At 51.8% G+C, this 17,873-nt stretch overlaps 1 protein-coding gene across 1 annotated transcript in view; it reads right to left on the bottom strand.

Moving 5' to 3' along the window:
- WNT7B (Wnt family member 7B) overlaps positions 1 to 15,968 on the bottom strand; it is an 82,357-nt gene extending 66,389 nt beyond the window's left edge. Inside the window, exon 1 of the mRNA XM_057373423.1 lies at positions 15,253 to 15,968. Within this exon, the coding sequence (XP_057229406.1) occupies positions 15,253 to 15,323 (71 nt within the window). The 5' untranslated portion in view covers positions 15,324 to 15,968. The remainder of the gene's footprint in view (positions 1 to 15,252) is intronic.
- Between the last annotated feature and the right edge of the window lie 1,905 nt (positions 15,969 to 17,873).

Below are 17,873 nucleotides of genomic sequence, written 5' to 3'. Positions count from 1 at the left end.
CAGCACTCCAAGGCCAAGCCTGGCTCCGTGCCACCCACCGGGGCTCTCTGGCTCCCACAGAAGGAGCAGGCACAGTCAGGAATGGCACTCATATCTTTGGAGAGCAGCCTTTTCCCCGGTGTGTCCCTGAGGCCATGGTGACCTGGCRTTTTGGGTGAGACAGAGTCCCTGAGAGCCATGACACGGCCCTGACGCTGCATTTGCTCTTTCCAAAATGCTGTGGCAGCTCTCACCCTCCTGCCCCTCCCTCCCTTCAAGCCTTGCCAGATGCCCTGTTAAAGCTGTGGGAAACTGAGGCAGGCAGAAGCCACGACACTGTTCAGCATCTCAGGCATCGGCCCAGGCTCGGCCCATTCCTGTCCTCATCACAGCCTGGCCAGGGYTCAGATCAATCAGAGATGTTCTTGGACCTTTCCTGAGGCTCTTCTGCCCCGGGAATGCTGGCACTGGTGCAGCTCCTGCACGCCCATGCAGCTCTCCACCTGCACTTCCCCCCTGCACAGAAGGAAATGATCCTCACCCCATCCACTGCAATTCACTGCTGGGATTAATTCACTTACAACCCTCGAATGGAAGAAACTATTATTAAACAGTAGTCACATTTGATAATTACGTCTCACTTCAGCCACACTGGGAAGGTGGATATGAYATTCAGTCCCGGTACTGCAGCACTTTAAAATTTTAAATTAGACACAATTCAAACCATTTCCCAGGCCCTGTTTGCAGGCACACAGTGGTTTCCATCCTTCTGGTGTGTACTTGCTTCCAGCTTTGAAAAYTGGGCTGCTCTGCAATACCTCACACCTAACAGCTAAAGGTTTTGGGTATGTTTCTCCCCTCAAAAAATTAAATAAGGTTTTGTGTTTATATCTGGTCTTGCTGATTCCAAAGGCCCTGATCCTGTCAGTGACTCGTGGAACTGATTTTGGGTTTTGTCTGGTATGGCCTCTCATTAATATTGTCTTTGCTGTATGTTCTTGCCAGCTATGGCTGGATTCCCTATAAATTGCATAAAATGTCAGTCCTTGTCAAGGCTTCATTCAAAGGGGTGCTGCAAGGACCAGGCTGGTGCTGATTTTCTGTTTGGTCCTCCCCTTGCTTGCCCTGGAGTCACTCTGTTGACTGCAGCCGAGCCACTCCTGCTTTATGATCTTTCTGAGCTGTGKATTTGGCCTCAGAGCTGAGAAGCCTCAGTGCTCAAAGGACAAGACATAAGAGTTCCCAAAATGCTCCACAGTGATGGCCACCCAGCAGGAAATGATTCTGAATGCCTTTGTTGTGCATTCCAAGTAGGAGCTGGTGGAAGATGCAGCTCGCCAGCACGGCCTTTGCATCACAAATCTGCCAGAAAAGTCCACAGAGTTCYAGCAGCTCTGAAAGTGGCGTCACTGCTCAGTAACTGAGGCTCTGCTTCAAATAAAACATTTGGGACATGCAGGGACTGGTGGCCTTGGTGCCACTGCATGGGGGAAATTCTTCTGCCCCGTGTCAAACAGCTTCACTTGCACACTTCTTRTACCATTGGRTGTCTTTTTTCYCCTTATTAGGAACTCAGAAATCTGACCTTGGACAAAGAGCTGGAACAAAGACTGTCACCATGATGATTAAGTGGGATTTTTGCATAAACATGAAGTTTATCCTTTTTTAAGGGAAATCTGATTCACAACATAGACTGAAACAAAAATAAATGTTCAAAGCAGCAATAGCAATATTGGTACAAACTGTGTGCACTACTGAGATTGTTTYCAGAAAGGAAAAAGATACAATAACTCTCTGATTTACCCTGTCTTGAGATTTTCTAGAGAAGGTATGATTTGCTGTAAAATAATTAGGTGGTAATCATCTTCTGTCAGATCCTAATGGAAAATGTTTTTATGATGAGAGCAACTCCTCAGCCTTAACTAACTTCAGAAAAGCTGGCCACACATCATTAGAACTGAACAAGGCAGTRAACTTTCAGCTCCATCCAGAAAACTGATTTTTAGAAAGGAAGCCCAAGAGGAAAGCATAGAAAAAACAACTCAGCATATTATCCAAAGGTTTGTCCTAAAAACATTTTGGCAGTAACAGAAGGGAGAAGTCATAGAAATGCAGAAGGACAGAAAAACCTATCGAGCAAATACTGAAGTCTCTGTATCTAGAATTYCTTCCCATTTTCACCAGTGCAGTGTTTGGAATGTTCCTTAGTCATGGATGTAGCAAATGCAAATACACAGGAATTGTCTCAGCAAGAAGCAAACAGCAAGTCCTGTGCAGTTCTCTACATGGAGARAAAATAGATCCTTCCAACTTTGGGGGAGGATTGGAGGGAGGGTAAAAGAGGAGASGGTGCTTACAACCCTTGAAAGACTGAAGGACATTCTCCAGAAACTTGGCTTTTCTTCYAGAGCACTTCAGTGCCAGCACTCCTGGACTTCCTTATCCTCCCACGTAATCCTGGGTTTGTGAGGCTGAAGCTTTCAGGGATGAGTTTCCTCAGATCATTAACAGAGCATTCACACATTCATGGCATCATCCCCGAACAAAAAAAGTCACGGAGATTTTGCTTTTCAGTCATAGTTCTCACAGAGAGAGGCCTGGCTGGCTCCCACAGAACCTTTCCACGCAGAATTTTACTGTAACACTACATAAGTTATGCACCCGGGGTGGGCTGGGGAGATGCTCTGCAGAAGGGCAGTGGAACATCAAGGGGCAAAGAGCAATTATAATGAGAAAAGCCAAGAGACAGGGGATCCTGGAGCTGCACAAAGCCATCAGTGAGGTAACTGACAGGTGGAGGTGCTTTTCCAACAGCCACGAAAGGAATCTGTGAGAGTCCATGGAGGTCAAAATATGGGCTGAAGAAATAGGGCTTGCAACATCCACCAGCTCTGTAAGGCACGGTGACAGCATGTCTGCAGAGTTCCTCTGATCTACTTTCTGTTGCTTGGGGTAGCTTGGGAGGACTAGAGGGTTAAACTGCATTTCAGGGTTAGGAGGCTCTCTGAGTGCATTTCAGGGTTAGGAGGCTCTCTGAGTGCATTTCAGCCTAAATTACACAGTCCCATGCTCTGGGAAATCCCATTACACCATCCTACCCCCAGCATGCCATACGGCCAGGTGCTCACAGTGAGTTTGCCCCATGGCATAAAARGTGTTTGTCAGTCTGACTGTGATTGCAGGTCACTGTGTTCAGCTCTTTAACACCTTCTTTGAAAGACTCTCTTCTGAGGGATTAGCCTTGTTGGGTATTTAATACTCAAAAATATCTGCATTCAGTCTTACCTACTCATATGAATATTCCATGCTTTATATACCCTTTTTATATTATGGTTAGTAATGCTAGACATGTAATAATTCTATGCTATCATCCTACACATTCTGGATGCTGCCACCTTTCCTTGTAATTTCTAAAATCTTTTTTTTTTTTTTTTTTTTTTTTTTTTTTTTTTTTTTTTTTTTTTTTTTTTTTTTTTTTTTTTTTGTTTTTCAAGGTGTGCTAAACATCTAATTCCTGGAGCCAGATTGTTGCAGGATGGGGGGAGTTGCCTTCATTCAAATCCAAATGTGTTTGGATTCAAGGACATTCAGAATTCGAGTGCTTGACCTGGACCTTGGCAGGGAGAGGAGTGGCCAGTCACAGATTTACCAGAGATCCCTGGTTTTACACAGTGAGTTTTATTCTGGGTCTCTCAGTGGAATGCTGGACTTTTCCTTCTAGAGCTACCAAGAAATCAGATCAGAATCATTCTCCCATCTTTGTGTAGCTGCTTCAATACATGGAAATGTCCTGTGTTGGGCAAATAAGACAATCTTATGGCAGTCCAGCATAAAAATATCCTTTAACTTTCTCTTTTCTGCTGAGCAAAAGCATTAGCTTTAGATGAACCTGAAAATACCTGATACCCTTTGAAGATTCACCTGTTCTGTCTATGAGCAAACACATCTCTGAGGGATGGTGAAGTGGAAGTCCTATTCCAAATCCTCTTATATGGGATCATTATTACAGTACCATGTAAAAGGGGAATCTGAGGATCTCAACAGAGCTCTCCTCGGGCATTGTCYACCACATAAATAGAGGCTGAGAGAGTAAATCTGCCCTAAAGTCTCAGGTACAAAATGAACAAGGCGCGAAAGCAGCCCGGTGACTGAGCCAGAGACAATCCTATTGCCACAACAGCCAGCTCAGTCACTGAGGCTGATCCTGCCCTGATCTRACCAGGACGGGCAGAGTGGGCCAGCCTCTGGCGTGTTACCCTGACTGTCCCAGCTGAAATGGGAGCACCAGTCATGCCGGCAGCAATTCCTGGTGAAGCTGTGCCCGCTGTTCCCTCGAMGGCTCTGCCCCACAGAGCCCCGGGCTGTTCTCTGCCTGTGCAGCTCCCTCCAGCACTGACAGATTAAGAGACAAACCCCAGGGACTCTCTCCAGCAACCCTAATCTTCAGGGATTAGGCATGAGCACTTTCCTGTCGGCATATGAACAATGTGCATTCCTTTAATCTGCTTCCCACAAGTGTGGAGAAGCCCTGTTGTAAAGGGCACTGAATTGTAAGGGTGTGGGARTGCCAGCAGAACAGATGCAAAACCTGCAGAGGATTTTTCTTCCTCTACATTTCCAAACCAAGCAGTGATATCTACTCACCAATATAAATTACTTGCTGTGTTACAGTGTTAGAAAATGTATCTGCTTTGAAGATTTGTGCTGCTATTACTACACGCACTCACACACACTTATGAGTTACTCCACATCACTTTAGAGCAAATAACTGAATTAACTGTATCTATGAGCCAGCAGATAATCCCTAAATAAGCTCCTTAAGAACYGACTCTCACGTTGCTGGTGAGTGCATCCACCCCCAAAGAAGATGAACAGTGAAAGGGATGCACCAGTGAAAAAAGGACAAGCACCACCTTCCCTGGAAGCAGCTGAATATACGTGTGTGTACAGACTCCCATATGCGCTACAAGAAACAGCAACAGTCTCCTACATAATCCTGGGATATAGACGTTTCTACTAATTACATTGATATTATTTAATGGCAGYTTTATACCTTAAATATTTAATTGGATTACCAAAATATGTCCAGTGAGTTAAAATACATCCGCTATTGCAGCCTCAGTCAGTTTTCTTTTTCTAAGATAGACACAAATTTCTCCTGGTTGTAGAAACRTTTACAGTGCCTCAGCAGGCCAAAGGACACCAAGTAAGCACACTGAAGGTGACTTTATCAGATAGCACACTCACAACATAGAAATAAATTCTATAAAGGAGTTGGTTTTTCAATTTTGGATGTAGACGACTGTAATCTAACTTTCTTCCCAGCTACTGCATACAAAACACTAAGGTATGRTGCCTTTTTTATTTCGTTTCACCTTTGCCTTTTGGGTTCTGAAAACCCCATTTCATCGCGCTAAGATTTTTGCTTGGCAGGTTTTCTCGCAGAATAACCGGGCAGGATCCCATCACCCCCGCCCTGCATTCCCCGCACCGAGAGAGACCGAACAAGGACACCCCGCACTCCCGTTTGCTCGCCCGCTGCAGCTCGCCCCCCGTAGTTACGCCTCCACCCCTGAAGGAGCAACAGTGCAGAAGCCCAGGGGTCGTTCCGATAGCCAAAAGATGATASAAATCTCGGAGAAAATAAACATATCCATTGACAATCCCTGCGAGCTCACTAAAGAGCAGCTTGGGAAGCATCCTCTGCTCAGGAGAGCGAGGGTAGCAGAAACGGACACCAGCAGATAATGCTCTAACAGGCTCTGCTGTGCTTTAATCTTCACAAGCTCCCATTACTAAGCCAGAGAAGTATATTTACCAACCAGACAAACACCACAAGTTCACTAGGCTACTCTCCATTAAGTACCGAAATAACTCCTTTCTTTTCCCTTCCTAAGGGGAGGGAGGCAAAGCCCCGCAGCCCTCCCGGCTCTCCCGCCGCTCTCCCGCTCCCTGGGAGCGATGGAGGGGACACAGAGCAGACGGAGCAAGTGTGGCCGGGGGCTGGGCCGGGGGTGGCGCGGAGGGGGAGCCGTGGGGGTCGGGTCCCGGGCACCCCGTCCCCGGCGTCCCCCGGCGCTGCTTTCTCCCCGGGAAAGCGGTCGGCTCCGTCCCTCCGGAGTGATGGATGGAGGGAGGTGCGCGGCGCTTTGGGGCTCCGCTTTGTTGGGTTTCACCTCCTGATCCCTTTCGCTTCTGCTCTGCTGGGCTGCAATAGCCATCTCGGCTCCGGCTCCGCGGGTCCAGCTCCGAGTGACCTGCCGCGGAGGGGATGAACGGGGGACGGCCCAGGCAAAGGCGAGAGAGCATTATTTATCCGCCACAACTTCTCATTGTCGCGGGGCAGCGCTCAAAAGATCCCCGAGCAGTTGCCTTTAAATAAAGCAGGCATTGCTTCCCTTGTATTTCCCCTCAGCAGTCGCCTTAGTATTATTATTATACTTCTATAGCTTTTGCTTTCGGACCTTATAATTATGTCACACAGCAAGGGAAACCGCTAGCATCCCAGCATCTGGTGTGCGGTTGAAAACTTTTGTTTTAAGATTTGAACTATTTATAGAAGGAAAACTTTGTAGGATAGTAATTTCCTACGGTTTTGAGAAAAATATGGCTACGCTTATATTAAAAGGGTGTATTTATTTATTTATTACGGCTCCTTCCTCCTGTCTAAANAAAAAAAAAAACCACCAAAAAACAAAACAAAACAAAAAAACCCAACCAACCAAAGATAGCACTGCAACTGTTTTACAAGCTATCGGTCACCTACGCAGCAGACATCCCTCCTGTGAACAGAAACAGACAGCCCTGCCTGCATTAACCGAACGTGCTTCCATAAATCTAAGCACTTTTAAAAATCTGTGGCCAAGACATGTGCATTTCATTAAGAATTAAGAATGTAGAAACAGGCTTTTAGTTTCTTTTTAAGGGTGTGTTTATTCCTACTTCTCTCCCATAGCGGTGGGATATGTTTTTTCCAGAGCCCACAGAAAACAGACAGACGCAGACACACAGGAACACACGCACACGTGCTCGTTTATGTGCATGTGCTCCTGTGCATGCATAGAAAAAAAAAAAAATATATATATATACATATACATATATAAATCCACATACAGTTCACGGACAGGAGCTCAAATTTGCATCCGTCGGGGCACAAAAACTGGGGTCGGCATGGGGGTGGGAGAGCAGGGTATTCCATCCAGCCCCGGCAGCCGAGATGAACGCGGGGCCGGGGCCGCCGAGGTGGGGTWCCCCACCACCGACCGAGGTGAACCCCTCTGCCGCGGCCCCGGCAGCCTTGGCCGGCTCCGAACCGCCCCAAAGCTCCCCAGGCCCGATCCCCGCTCTCCGGCACGGGGAGCCTTGCGGTATCCCCGGGGCTGGGGGATGCTCGGGGGAGGGAGAACGCTCCCCGATTCTCCCCCGGCTCCCTCCGCCGGTACCTGCCGCCCCCAGCGCTCCCCTCTCGGCACGGCTGCCCCCTCCGCGGTCAGCTCTCGTCCGGAGCGCGGGAGAGCAGAAGCCCTTGACAGCTCCCCGGCAGCCCCTCCGGACTCCGGCTACAGCCCCGGACGGGCCCGGCTCCCCTCCGGCCGGCGCGGGGACCCCGGCCCACCACCCCCGCCACCCTAACGCGGCGCCCGGCGGGCACGGAGACCTGCCGGGGGACCTGCAGGAGAACGACGGTGGACATTCTCTCCGCAGCCCGCACGGACTAGCCCAGCCGCTCCTTATCCACCGCAACGATAGATACAGATATAGATATTAAAAAAAGAGACCGAAATTCCTCGCAGTCCCACCCACCGACTCTCATTTCCCCCACCCCTACCTCCACCCCCTTCCTCACAAGGAAAACGTCCTGGAGCCAGCTCCAACTGCGGGACTGGAGAGCCCTCCGGAGCGAAAGAAGACGGCCGGCGAGCGCCTCGGCGGCGGAGGCTCTCGGCGGGCGGCCCGGGTTGGGCGCTCGCAGCCGGCTGCGGCGGCCCCRCTCTCCCCGGCATCTCCGCACATAAACAGCCTTCCCCCGACGGGCGCGAAGCGATGCCCATCTCCGGTTTGGCAGGAGGAGGAGTCGGGGTCGGAGTCCCCAGGGGAGACGCCGGCCGCTCCGTGCCCCGTTGCCCCGCCGCCCTCCCAGGTGCGCCACCCCSGCTGCGGGCACGCCGGGCCCCGGCCCCGCCGGCGGGGCAGCCCCGGGAGTTACCTGGCGGTGCGTCCCTTCCCCCGGCGGGGTCCGACCAGCAGCGCCAGCACCGCCACCAGCACGGCATCTCCTCCTCCTCCTCCTCCTCCTCCGCCGCCACCGCCACCACCACCACCATCCTCACCACCACGCACCGCACGGAGCTGCCGCCCGTGCTGCCTTCTCCCGGCTCCCTCTGCTCGCTCTGCGCATTGCCCCTAGGTAGCTGCTAGCGGGGGCATTGCAAACAGTATTTGGAAAAAAAAAAAAAAATCTGGATCACTTACAGGTAACTCCCACTGGTAAGGATGAGGAAAATCTGAGGGTAATACACTGAGAGTAACACACTGCGAGATGAAAAAAGGATCATGGCTGAATCCCGTTTACACTCTTGAGTTCGCTTCCTTGGTTATTCCTTTCTGGCCCCCCCTGGTCGTAATTCCCCACCCTTTTTGGTGTCAGCTGTGGCTTGAATCTGAGTTGGAATCCAGTCCCTTGGGCTTGGGGGGGCTTTGTTTGTTTGTTTGTTTGTTTGTATTGTTGTGTGTAGTATTCCCCTGGTGCTAATGCTGCTCCCTGTGCAGGGTGTGTGCTGCTGCTGCTGCTGCTCTCGCTGCTGCTGCTGCCTCTGGGCTCCTGCCTGTCATGTCTCAGTGGTTGGAAGTTGTTACAGTGGGTTCTCGTGTTGGAATGAGGATGGTTTAAGGGATTTGGATGGCAGAAAGTGCCTCTCTCTCTCTCTCTCCCTGTCTCTGCAACTCTCCTGAGACCCGGGGCTGCCATTGGGCAGTCAGTCACTGCAATCCGCCTACTTTTTTTCTCTCCCTCTCCTTTTTTTTTTTTTTTTTTTTTTTTTTTTTACTGGATTTTTTTTTTTTTTTTTTTTTTTTTTTTTTTTTTTAAGGGGAGGATGACAATGGAAAGACACTGATCTAGCCCGGGCTGCAATGAATCCGTGCTCCCTGGCTGAGCCCTCTCCTTCAGCCTCGCCCGGCAAACGCTCCTTTTCGCGATCCATGGGGCATTTTTAACTCTTCCCCCTTWGCTCGTCCTGGGAGAGATCCTGAACGAGCTGGCAGCTCCCAGCTCCGCTCTCCATTAATTGCCTTTCTGTGGTCGTCTGCCCCGATTCCACCGAAGGGTTCCGCCTTTCCCTCCAGCCTCGACTGGGGTTTAGCTGTTATTGTTCCCCCGGTGTTAAAAATTAAGCTTCGAATTCTGCGGCAACGTCAAAAAAATAAAAGGGACRCATACGTAGTCATAGCCTGCCTGAGTGAGAAATAAAGTCATGCACACTCGTGGCTTCCTGGCGAGATGGGGTTTGGCGTGAGAGCAGGGCAGGGAACGACGTGGAGCGGCCGGGTGAGGAGCGAGCGGCGGCTGCCGGCTCCCCACACCTCTCGCGGCTCCCGCAGGAAGAGTTTTCGTCCCGGCTCTTCCCTCTCCCTCTCTCCTTGCCGAGAAGATGCGAGTCCGGAGAGGCGTTTCCCGGCAGGTTTGTCGCCTCTCTCTCGCCTTCCCCCTGAGCTGAGCGACTCCTGCSCTCGGCACCGCCGCACCCCACGGCCAAGGGATGCTCGACCCCTCCCGCTCCGGCGGGGGGGAGCCCGTCGCCCCCAGCAGCCCCAGTCGTGCAGGAGCAGTCGCTTTTCCTCTTCGCATCGTYGGACGTCTGTCCTTCATTTCGGAAGTGCTGAGAGCGATGGTACAAAGACGCGCGCTGTGGATACCGGGGCTGGGGGTTGAAAACGAACCCCGAGAGAGAAACGGCCACCGAAGGCACTTAAACACAAATGCAGCTGAAATGAGCAAGAACCARACTCCAAAGTGTCCTCGGTCTGTAAATGTTCACCTCAGGTTAATTGGCTGATGACAAGAAGATCCTTTGGCTAAGCGCTCTACTAAACACCCTGGGTACACCTCCTCCGGTTAACCAGTCCCAGCGCAAGGGTGCAGCTGTCTCTGCGACACAACGAAATATTCCCTCAGATGGAATGGGAGTTGCAGAACTGATGCAGAAACGTTGTATGTCGCTCAATATCCGATAAAAATCTTTTCGGGGTTTGGTTGCTTTAACCGCTTTCATCTGCAAGTTCAACACAGGCGTTGGGGCAGTCAATGTCCTTTCGTGAAACGCTGATCTCGATTACCGAGAGACAAAAGCTTAAGCCTTTCAACGATTGCTTAAAACCCAGAATAGCCTTACTTGTAATTATTTAAAAATTTTAAATGGTCGTATCTATACTTCTGCGAGCGTGCGTTCCAGTGTATGTACAGGGAAAGAGTTAGAGATGTGAATCTCCTTCAGTGTCCTTTCCCCTCCTGGACATGTGGCTGGGGCAACGCTGCTGAACGTGAAACCAGGAGAACGAGTAGCCACTTTGAATGTTTCATTTCTAGCATTTGTTCCGCTCCGGATAGGTGTTTGAAATGTGCGTCTGCTTATAAAGATGTGCCTGGGCGGGGAAAGGAGGGGGGAGAACGAACCGTAAAAGTGCAAAGCAAATGCTGGCGCTGGAAAACTTCGAACTTGTGCTGGCGAAGTTTGACCCGCTCCAGCTGAAACGAAGACGGTTTGCCAATTTCCACAGTTTTCGGGTCGACACTGACTTTATCCACAGATCTGTTGTGTAGGGGAAGAAAAGTCGTATAAAGAAACCAAACCGGRCAGTTTCTTTTCGGGGAGTTAATTTTTATTCTAAAACCACGGGCCGGTTATTATGTTTAAAAATTACTGATGATGAACGATGAGGAAGAGAAGGAGGATGACGATTACGACGAARATGATGAGAATAACCTTGTAAATTCCATCCAAATGGTTTCTATACGTATGTCAGCCGKGGTGGCGAAAACCGCACTCATTTTGTTGATTGAAGACGAAAACATTCCTTTTAATAAAATGTCACACGGGGAGACAGGTATTGTCGGTAACGCCTAACACGGGTACTTCAGCATCTGTCGCTCCTTCTTCCACAAACGTGTATTTTGGACAAAATGGGCAGAATGAAACTGAAATTGTTTCCGACACTATAGTCGGGCAAGCACGAATAAACGGTTTGCTTTTTCCCCCCAATTATCTATACATTCCCAGCCGCGGTTCCTTTTTTACCCCAAGCCTGGGGAAGGGTCCGGCAGAAGGGCGAGTCGGAAGCCGGGAAGGTTCTCCAGGCGGCAGCACACCTGGTCCTTTCTGGACGGAACCCTGCGTTTCTTGTATCTCACCGAGCTGCAAGTCCAGTGYCGGGGGAAAGAAGGCAACAATGACTCTCAGAACGAGCGGGTGTCCGGCCGACGGGAGGGCAGGGAAGGCGGCGGCAGCAGCATGACGGCAGGTGGCCGTGGAGGGCTCGGGGAGCCCACGGTCCCCCCGGCGGGACGGCACCAGGCAGTCCCGGGCCGCGGCCGCACCGTCCGGCGCTCCGGGAGTAAATCCCSCGGGTCTCCTCTCGGGGCCTCGCCGGGGCTCCACGTGCTGCCCGCCGTCGAGGCTGCGCCCCGGCCGCTGCCTGCCCGGGACCGGGGGGACAGGGCCGGCCTGGGGGGGTTCCCCGCGTCCAGACAGCCCCGGGGGCGACGAGGGCAGCGCGATTTCGTTGCCCTTTCCTTCAAATGCCGCAAAAGCGAGGGGAGCTTCGCCGCAAGGGAGGGGAGCGGGGCCAGCTGTCCCGCAGCGTCCCTGGGAGTTCCGAGAGGGCGCGGCGTGGTCCGGCCTGCCAGGATGGGCCGGGGCTCCCGACGCCCGCAGCCTTGTGCGCTCTCAGCTCGGATCGGCACGGAGGAAGGGACTCCGCCGTCCCCTGAAGGGAAGCCCGCACCTTTCGTTGCTTCCTTGGGCAGCCCCAGGTCCCACCGCCCACATCCCTCTAACCGCACCGTGACCTTCTCCCCGCGGTCTTCCCCGCTCCCTTGGGAGATGCCCGGCTGTCACCCTTCTTTTCCTCCAGAATAAAGAGAACAAGGGTAGGGTTTACCCCCAGATCCCCGATCCGGGTATTGCCCGCRTCTCCGTCTCTCCAAAAGACACATCGCTCATCCCCAGAGCTTCCGCTGTGATTTGCATCTGTGACACTGCTGTGATTTTTAATTTTAAATTTATTAATTTAGCGGTATCCGAATGCTCTGCGATCTTGGCAGGAAATGTTTCCATTTCAATCCTGCCTGAGGTCAATATTTGATGTGACCTGTTTTCGCGGGRGGTCACATGGAGTCAGCGGGGCTGCAGGTGCTTTACTCTTCGGTGCCTGGAAACGTCATCGACAGAAATATCAAGGGATGCTTCACCTCGAGCCTGTTTCTCCAGCAAACGGGGGGACCGGAAATAGAAACGGGAACAACGGAAAATCCCTGAGAGGAAGGACTACCCGGGTGGGACCCTGCTCTCTCCTCCTAACTGAAGGAGATATTGGCTTCTTCATGGGACCCTGCCATGTCACCCCATGAGACATCCCGGCCAGTCCAACAGCTCATGTGTTGCGTTATTTTTTCTCTCCTCTTGGTGTCACGTTTGCCACCGAAAGAGGAGCTTTTAGCACGTTTTATTAAGACATGAACACGTGCTCAGCAGCAGGGAAAAAAAAAGCAACCTGCCAAGCCTCCCTTCCTTGCCGTGGCTGACACGACRGCTCTCTCCTTCCTGCTGAAAATCAACCGAATGCCCTGGAAGACAGACTGCRTTTTATCTGCCTTCACCTCCCCCTTTTCAATGCACAGAGCTCACCAGAAAAGGCATCATTACACTCAAAGGATATGGTTTCAACAAAATGGTAGTTCCAGTGGCTGATGAAAGAGGAAATAATTGCATCCCTCATGCCTAGCCTAGAAGTAGCACTGGATCTCAGAGCAAATTTCTCTGCTATTGTTCAGAGAAAGTGAAGTATCCTCATCGCCTTACAGGCATGGTGATGGATCTGATAGGGTTTCTGCAAGGGCTTTTACTGTTCCTAATGTCCGCTCAGTTTCACTTCCAGGCTCAGTCCGACAGCATTCTTGTGATTTTTGCTCTGAATCCCCTTCTAAAATAGCCACAATCAATTTCGAAAAGAGATCTGCCTGCCAGACTGCAACATGCGCCCAGGGCTCCGCTCCCTCCCGCCGCAGCGAAAGCKAATAGCAGGATCACTGCCCTTATTTTGCAAAGCGTTTGCTTTGAGCTCGCCTGCCTCTCTGTGAGGRTTGTGCTGTAGAAACTCCTCCAACTATTGAAGAAGATTGGGTACCCTGTCATCGCTTCGTTTATGGATACACAGCCTCACCAAACCCACTTCTCATCTGAACTCCCGGCAGGGCGAGCCTGGAGGACGACGGAGCCATCGCTGCCGACCACGGCGACGACAAAGGGCGGTGCAGGTACTTGGTCCCGCAAAGGTACAAAGCACCTCCTGCCTCCAGCAGGCAGGGTTTGGAGCTACCCCCGGCCGTGTGCCTCAGCCGGGTAGGGACGGACGCGGCCTCCCCACCGGAGCAGAGCAGGGGGCAGCGCGGAGGGCGTTTGCCGTGCCCCTTCCGCATCCGCGCATCCTCCGCGGGTCRCCCGCGCGGCAGTGCTGTGCTCCGCCGGCCACCGCCGCGGCACCTGCGGCTGCAGGGGCGGGCCGAGAGCCGTGCCAAAAATACCTAAATAAGCAAACACAGAGGGATGCCATCCGGCCGCTGCCCGCCGAGCAACCCTCTGGGTACCCTCCGGGAGGCAGCCCGCGGGTCTCGCTGGCGCACGGTAAATGGGACAGCTCTGCCCTTACTGCCCGTAGCTGGGGGAGCTCCCGGTGGGGGGATACAGAGCCTGCCGCGCCCTTTCTCATCCCGGAGGAGCCCAGTGTAATTSCTTTCTCCCGCTGTTTAGCTTTAATCCTCGTCTCTGGCGTGCTCCCTCTTGCAGATTCCCTCCCACTCCTCGTCAGCCCCCTCCTCCCGCCGCTGCCCGGGCTGCTGACAGCGGGGACGGGGCTGTCCGCCGAGCAAAGTGCGCGGAGCAGCGCCCGCGGCGGCGKCGGATCCCGGCGGGCAGGGCCGGGCCGCTCCTCTCTCCCCGCTGCCCTCCCGCTCCACTGCTCCGGCCGGGCTCCAGCCTGCCCGTGGCTCCGGGGAACTGTGCCCGCTCTGCTGCCTTTGGGGGCAGCCCTTAGGCTTCCCCGTCCTCTTCCACGTATTGATTTCAAGGTGGGAAACGAGCGTTTTTGGATTGCAACTCACCTTATGCATTCTTGATCATTAAAAAAAAAAAAAAAAATCCCGCAGCTATGCAAAGACAGGATCTTTAAAGAGTTTGTAGTTCGACAGGTAAGGACTCGGCTGGGGCTCAGGAATGTGGAAATTCAACTCAAGTCAGCCTACTGCGACGAGCAATATTAATAAGGGCATACAGGCACTGGGGGGAGAGGCACAGCGAGAGAGGGCGAAACTTGGCAACTAAAATAACCGCGTGCTCTCGATTGCGRTGATCAAACACCGAGGAGCAAACAGCGGGCTCCCCGGGAGCCCCCGCCGCACCCTCCGGGGCCCCGGGCCCGTCCTTTCGCCCGAGCCCGCTTGGCTTTCCGGGAGCACCAGAGCAGAGGCAGCCGGACCAGTTGTCAAGTTAATTTCAACACGTCCGTGTGATGGATAGAAACGCAAATTGTGTCTAGGCCTGCATAAACCAAATCCCTGAGCGCAGGTTCAGAGCAGGGATTCCCCTCCTCCCGCCCCTTTCGCCTCTGTAATACCTCAGCTCTATTGTCCCAGCAGCAGCGCCTGAGTTAACTCTGTCAGGCTGCCTTTTCTTTTTTTTTCCTCTGAGGGTACTGTAAGCCAGAGATAATATTTAAGTTCGCTTAAGCAGTACAAAATAAAAGGATCCGTCATCACCCGCGACCGGCTCCCCKCAAGCTCGGTGCGGGCGGAGCTCCCCGCCGCCGGGCATCGCCCGGGACCGGGGACACCCACGGCCGTGCTTCGGGGGACTCCCGGCGCTTGGGCACCCGGGGGGGCGCACAGACAAATAATCGCATCTTTTCTTTTCCTTATTTTCTTCTCCTTTGCAGCGTTTTGCTCCCAACTCCGCACTAGAGTGACCCAAAAGCCGAGGAGATTTGTCGTACACAMGGACTTACCCTAATTTGACATAGATGACTCCAAAGCATAGAAACACGTAGAAAATCCACTTCCGAAAGTTTCTGTGCATGATCTAGAAGATGGACTGAGCCATAAAAATTGCACAAAAAGCCGAACTGATCTTGTCGATTAAATCCCAGTCAAGAGCATTGCTGAAGCTACCCAGGAGCAAAGCCGGCCGAGCTGTGAAAAGTCAAGTCCGCGCAGATAGGCAGCTCTTCCCAGAGCCATGGTGACCGAAACCGGCTCCGATATTAAAGCTAAAGAGGAAGAAAAAATAGAAAGGGCTGCTCAAAACAGTAAAACAAAAACTCAAGACAGACAGTCTGCGGGAGAGAATGAGCAAGCACTGATCTTGATCAACTGCCTCATAGAGCCCTGAAGTTCAATCTGTTTTTACTTGTTCTGACTTCCCCAGGTAACACTACGTATCTTGCAATCTATGGCTCCAGGTAGGAGGATCTCTCCTCTCTCTCTCTCTCTCTCTCTCTCTCTCTCTCGCTCTCTCTCTCTCTCTCTCCCGCTCTTCCCCCCTCCCCGTATGTGTCAGGATCTAATACATATCTTATCTGTGTGTGCGTGTGCGAGTTGTGCGTGTGTTTGTGTTTCAAAAGGCATGTCCTTAAGCCGGAGTGTTGCGGAAAACACATGAAACGTATCCAATACGGGAAATAAAGGACTCGTCCTCTCTCAAACCGAAGCATTTTTTCATTTCCTCTAGTATGGTAACGCGGCTGGATTCGCAATGCACGGACTTCGCAAAAGAGACTAAAAGAGACTGTTAAACTTCTCTCTTTTTTTTTTTTTTTCTTTTTTTCCCTTTCTTTCTAACCAAACAGAGGCAGGCGTTAACCCTCGCTTGCTGGCAGCTCCGTATCCTAAAAAGGCAACGTGCGTCCAGACTGCTTCTTCGGCCATTTGACCCTGCTGGACAACAAACGCCTGCCACCAAAYTTGATTTCATTTTCCGCAGTAAGAAAACATGCTTCCTCCTCTGAGAAACAGATACACTTGGCTTCTAACACTAGTTTAGGATAYTCAGTTTGCTGCTCCTAGAGAGATTAATCAATGAGACAAAACCTCATTTTGTGTTCAGACACTAACAGTGAAGCAAGGCTTCCTTTTCTTTCTGTTTTGTTTTTCTTTTTCCTTTTTCCTTTCTTTCTCTCTGTTTTTTGTTTTGTTTTGGAGTTGGGTTTTTTTTTTTTTTTTTCTCACTGATTCTGAGCTGCTCTGTTTATTGCTGTATTCTGTGGAACTATCTATTCCAGTCTACTACACAATGTGTGCCTGTCCGGAGGCACAGATCTGCATGCATATGCACGCTTAAATAGCACTCCGACACAAGTTTGTGGGCTGCAGGGAGTTACACAGATACRGAAAAACTCGCGCACCTCTGCCCTCTCCTACACACACATTCATATACGTGTAGCAACAGTCAGCACAGATGGCTCTAGGCATCTCTCGAAGAGAATCGGCTAAACACACACCAGGAAAGGCTGAAAGGAAAGCAGGCAGTGACAAGCAAGCAAAAGAGGCTGAACACAGAAGTTCATCGTAAAGTATCTATCCTGACGGAGAAAACAAAGGATTTTTTAAAGGCCAGCCAGGCTGCCGTGGTTGAAGAGGTGCAGTGTGAAATCGCAGGTCATGTTCAGACTTCCACAATAAAGGCTGCCCGCACCTTGCTGTCACCCAGCCAGGTCCTCTCCAGGCATCGTTCAGAGACCCCAAACCAGTCCCTGTGCGGGGAAGGGGAGGTGAAGAGGGACAGAGAAGGGCCGTACTGGGCCGGAGGGCTCAGAGCCAGTCCCCCAGGAGAGACGAAGGCGGCCGAGACTTCCCACTCCACCGCCRGCTCCGATTCCTCTGCCTGTGGATCGGTTTGGCTCTTTTCCTCCGCATTCCTSAGTTTTATTCTTTAATAATCAACACTCCGGCTCTCAGAGGCAGCCAGCTCTCCTCCAGACCACTCGGCTACACTGTCATCAATACTCAACTACAGACAATTTGTCCTTAAAATATGCCGAGTCTTCCCTTCTCACTCATTTCCTCGTATTAAACGTCATTTATTCTTTTTTTCTTGACCTAACACAAGGGGTTTTTTTGTTCTTCATCCCCACTATTTTTAAGCAATTTTTGGTAAGATTGACGTTGTGCTTCACAGAATTAAAGGAATCCTAGGCACACGGTGGGATTCTTGGGGCTGTCCTGTGCAGGTCTGTGAGTTGGACTTTGAGGATCCTTGTGGGTCCCTTCCAACTCAGAATAGTCCGTGACTCTTTGATTCTGTTTCCTTTTTGCAGAACCATGTCTCCAACAGCCTCATAACTTCACCCACAACTGCCTCCACACTCTTCGACCAACACCAAAACGTCTTTCACGATGCAGCCCCAACACCATCCGCCACCTGTGAACCGTTTTTCCGGTTTCTGAAACTTTTTGGAGACGAAATGTCCACCACGAGAGCCGCGGGGATGCAGCGGCGGGAGGAGCGGGGTACCCCAATGTTTTCCTTGTGGCCGGGGCGGAACGAGGCCGGCGGCAGGGCCGAGCGGTGCCGAGGGTGGAGGCGGGCCTGAACGGCGGCAGCGGGCGGGAGCCGCGGGGATGTGTCCCG

This window comes from Malurus melanocephalus, unplaced genomic scaffold (genome assembly GCF_030028575.1).
Source record: "Malurus melanocephalus ecotype Western Australia unplaced genomic scaffold, MMel_1.1 scaffold_197, whole genome shotgun sequence".
Lineage (NCBI taxonomy): Eukaryota > Metazoa > Chordata > Aves > Passeriformes > Maluridae > Malurus > Malurus melanocephalus.
This window is presented reverse-complemented; position numbering and strand designations above follow the sequence as displayed.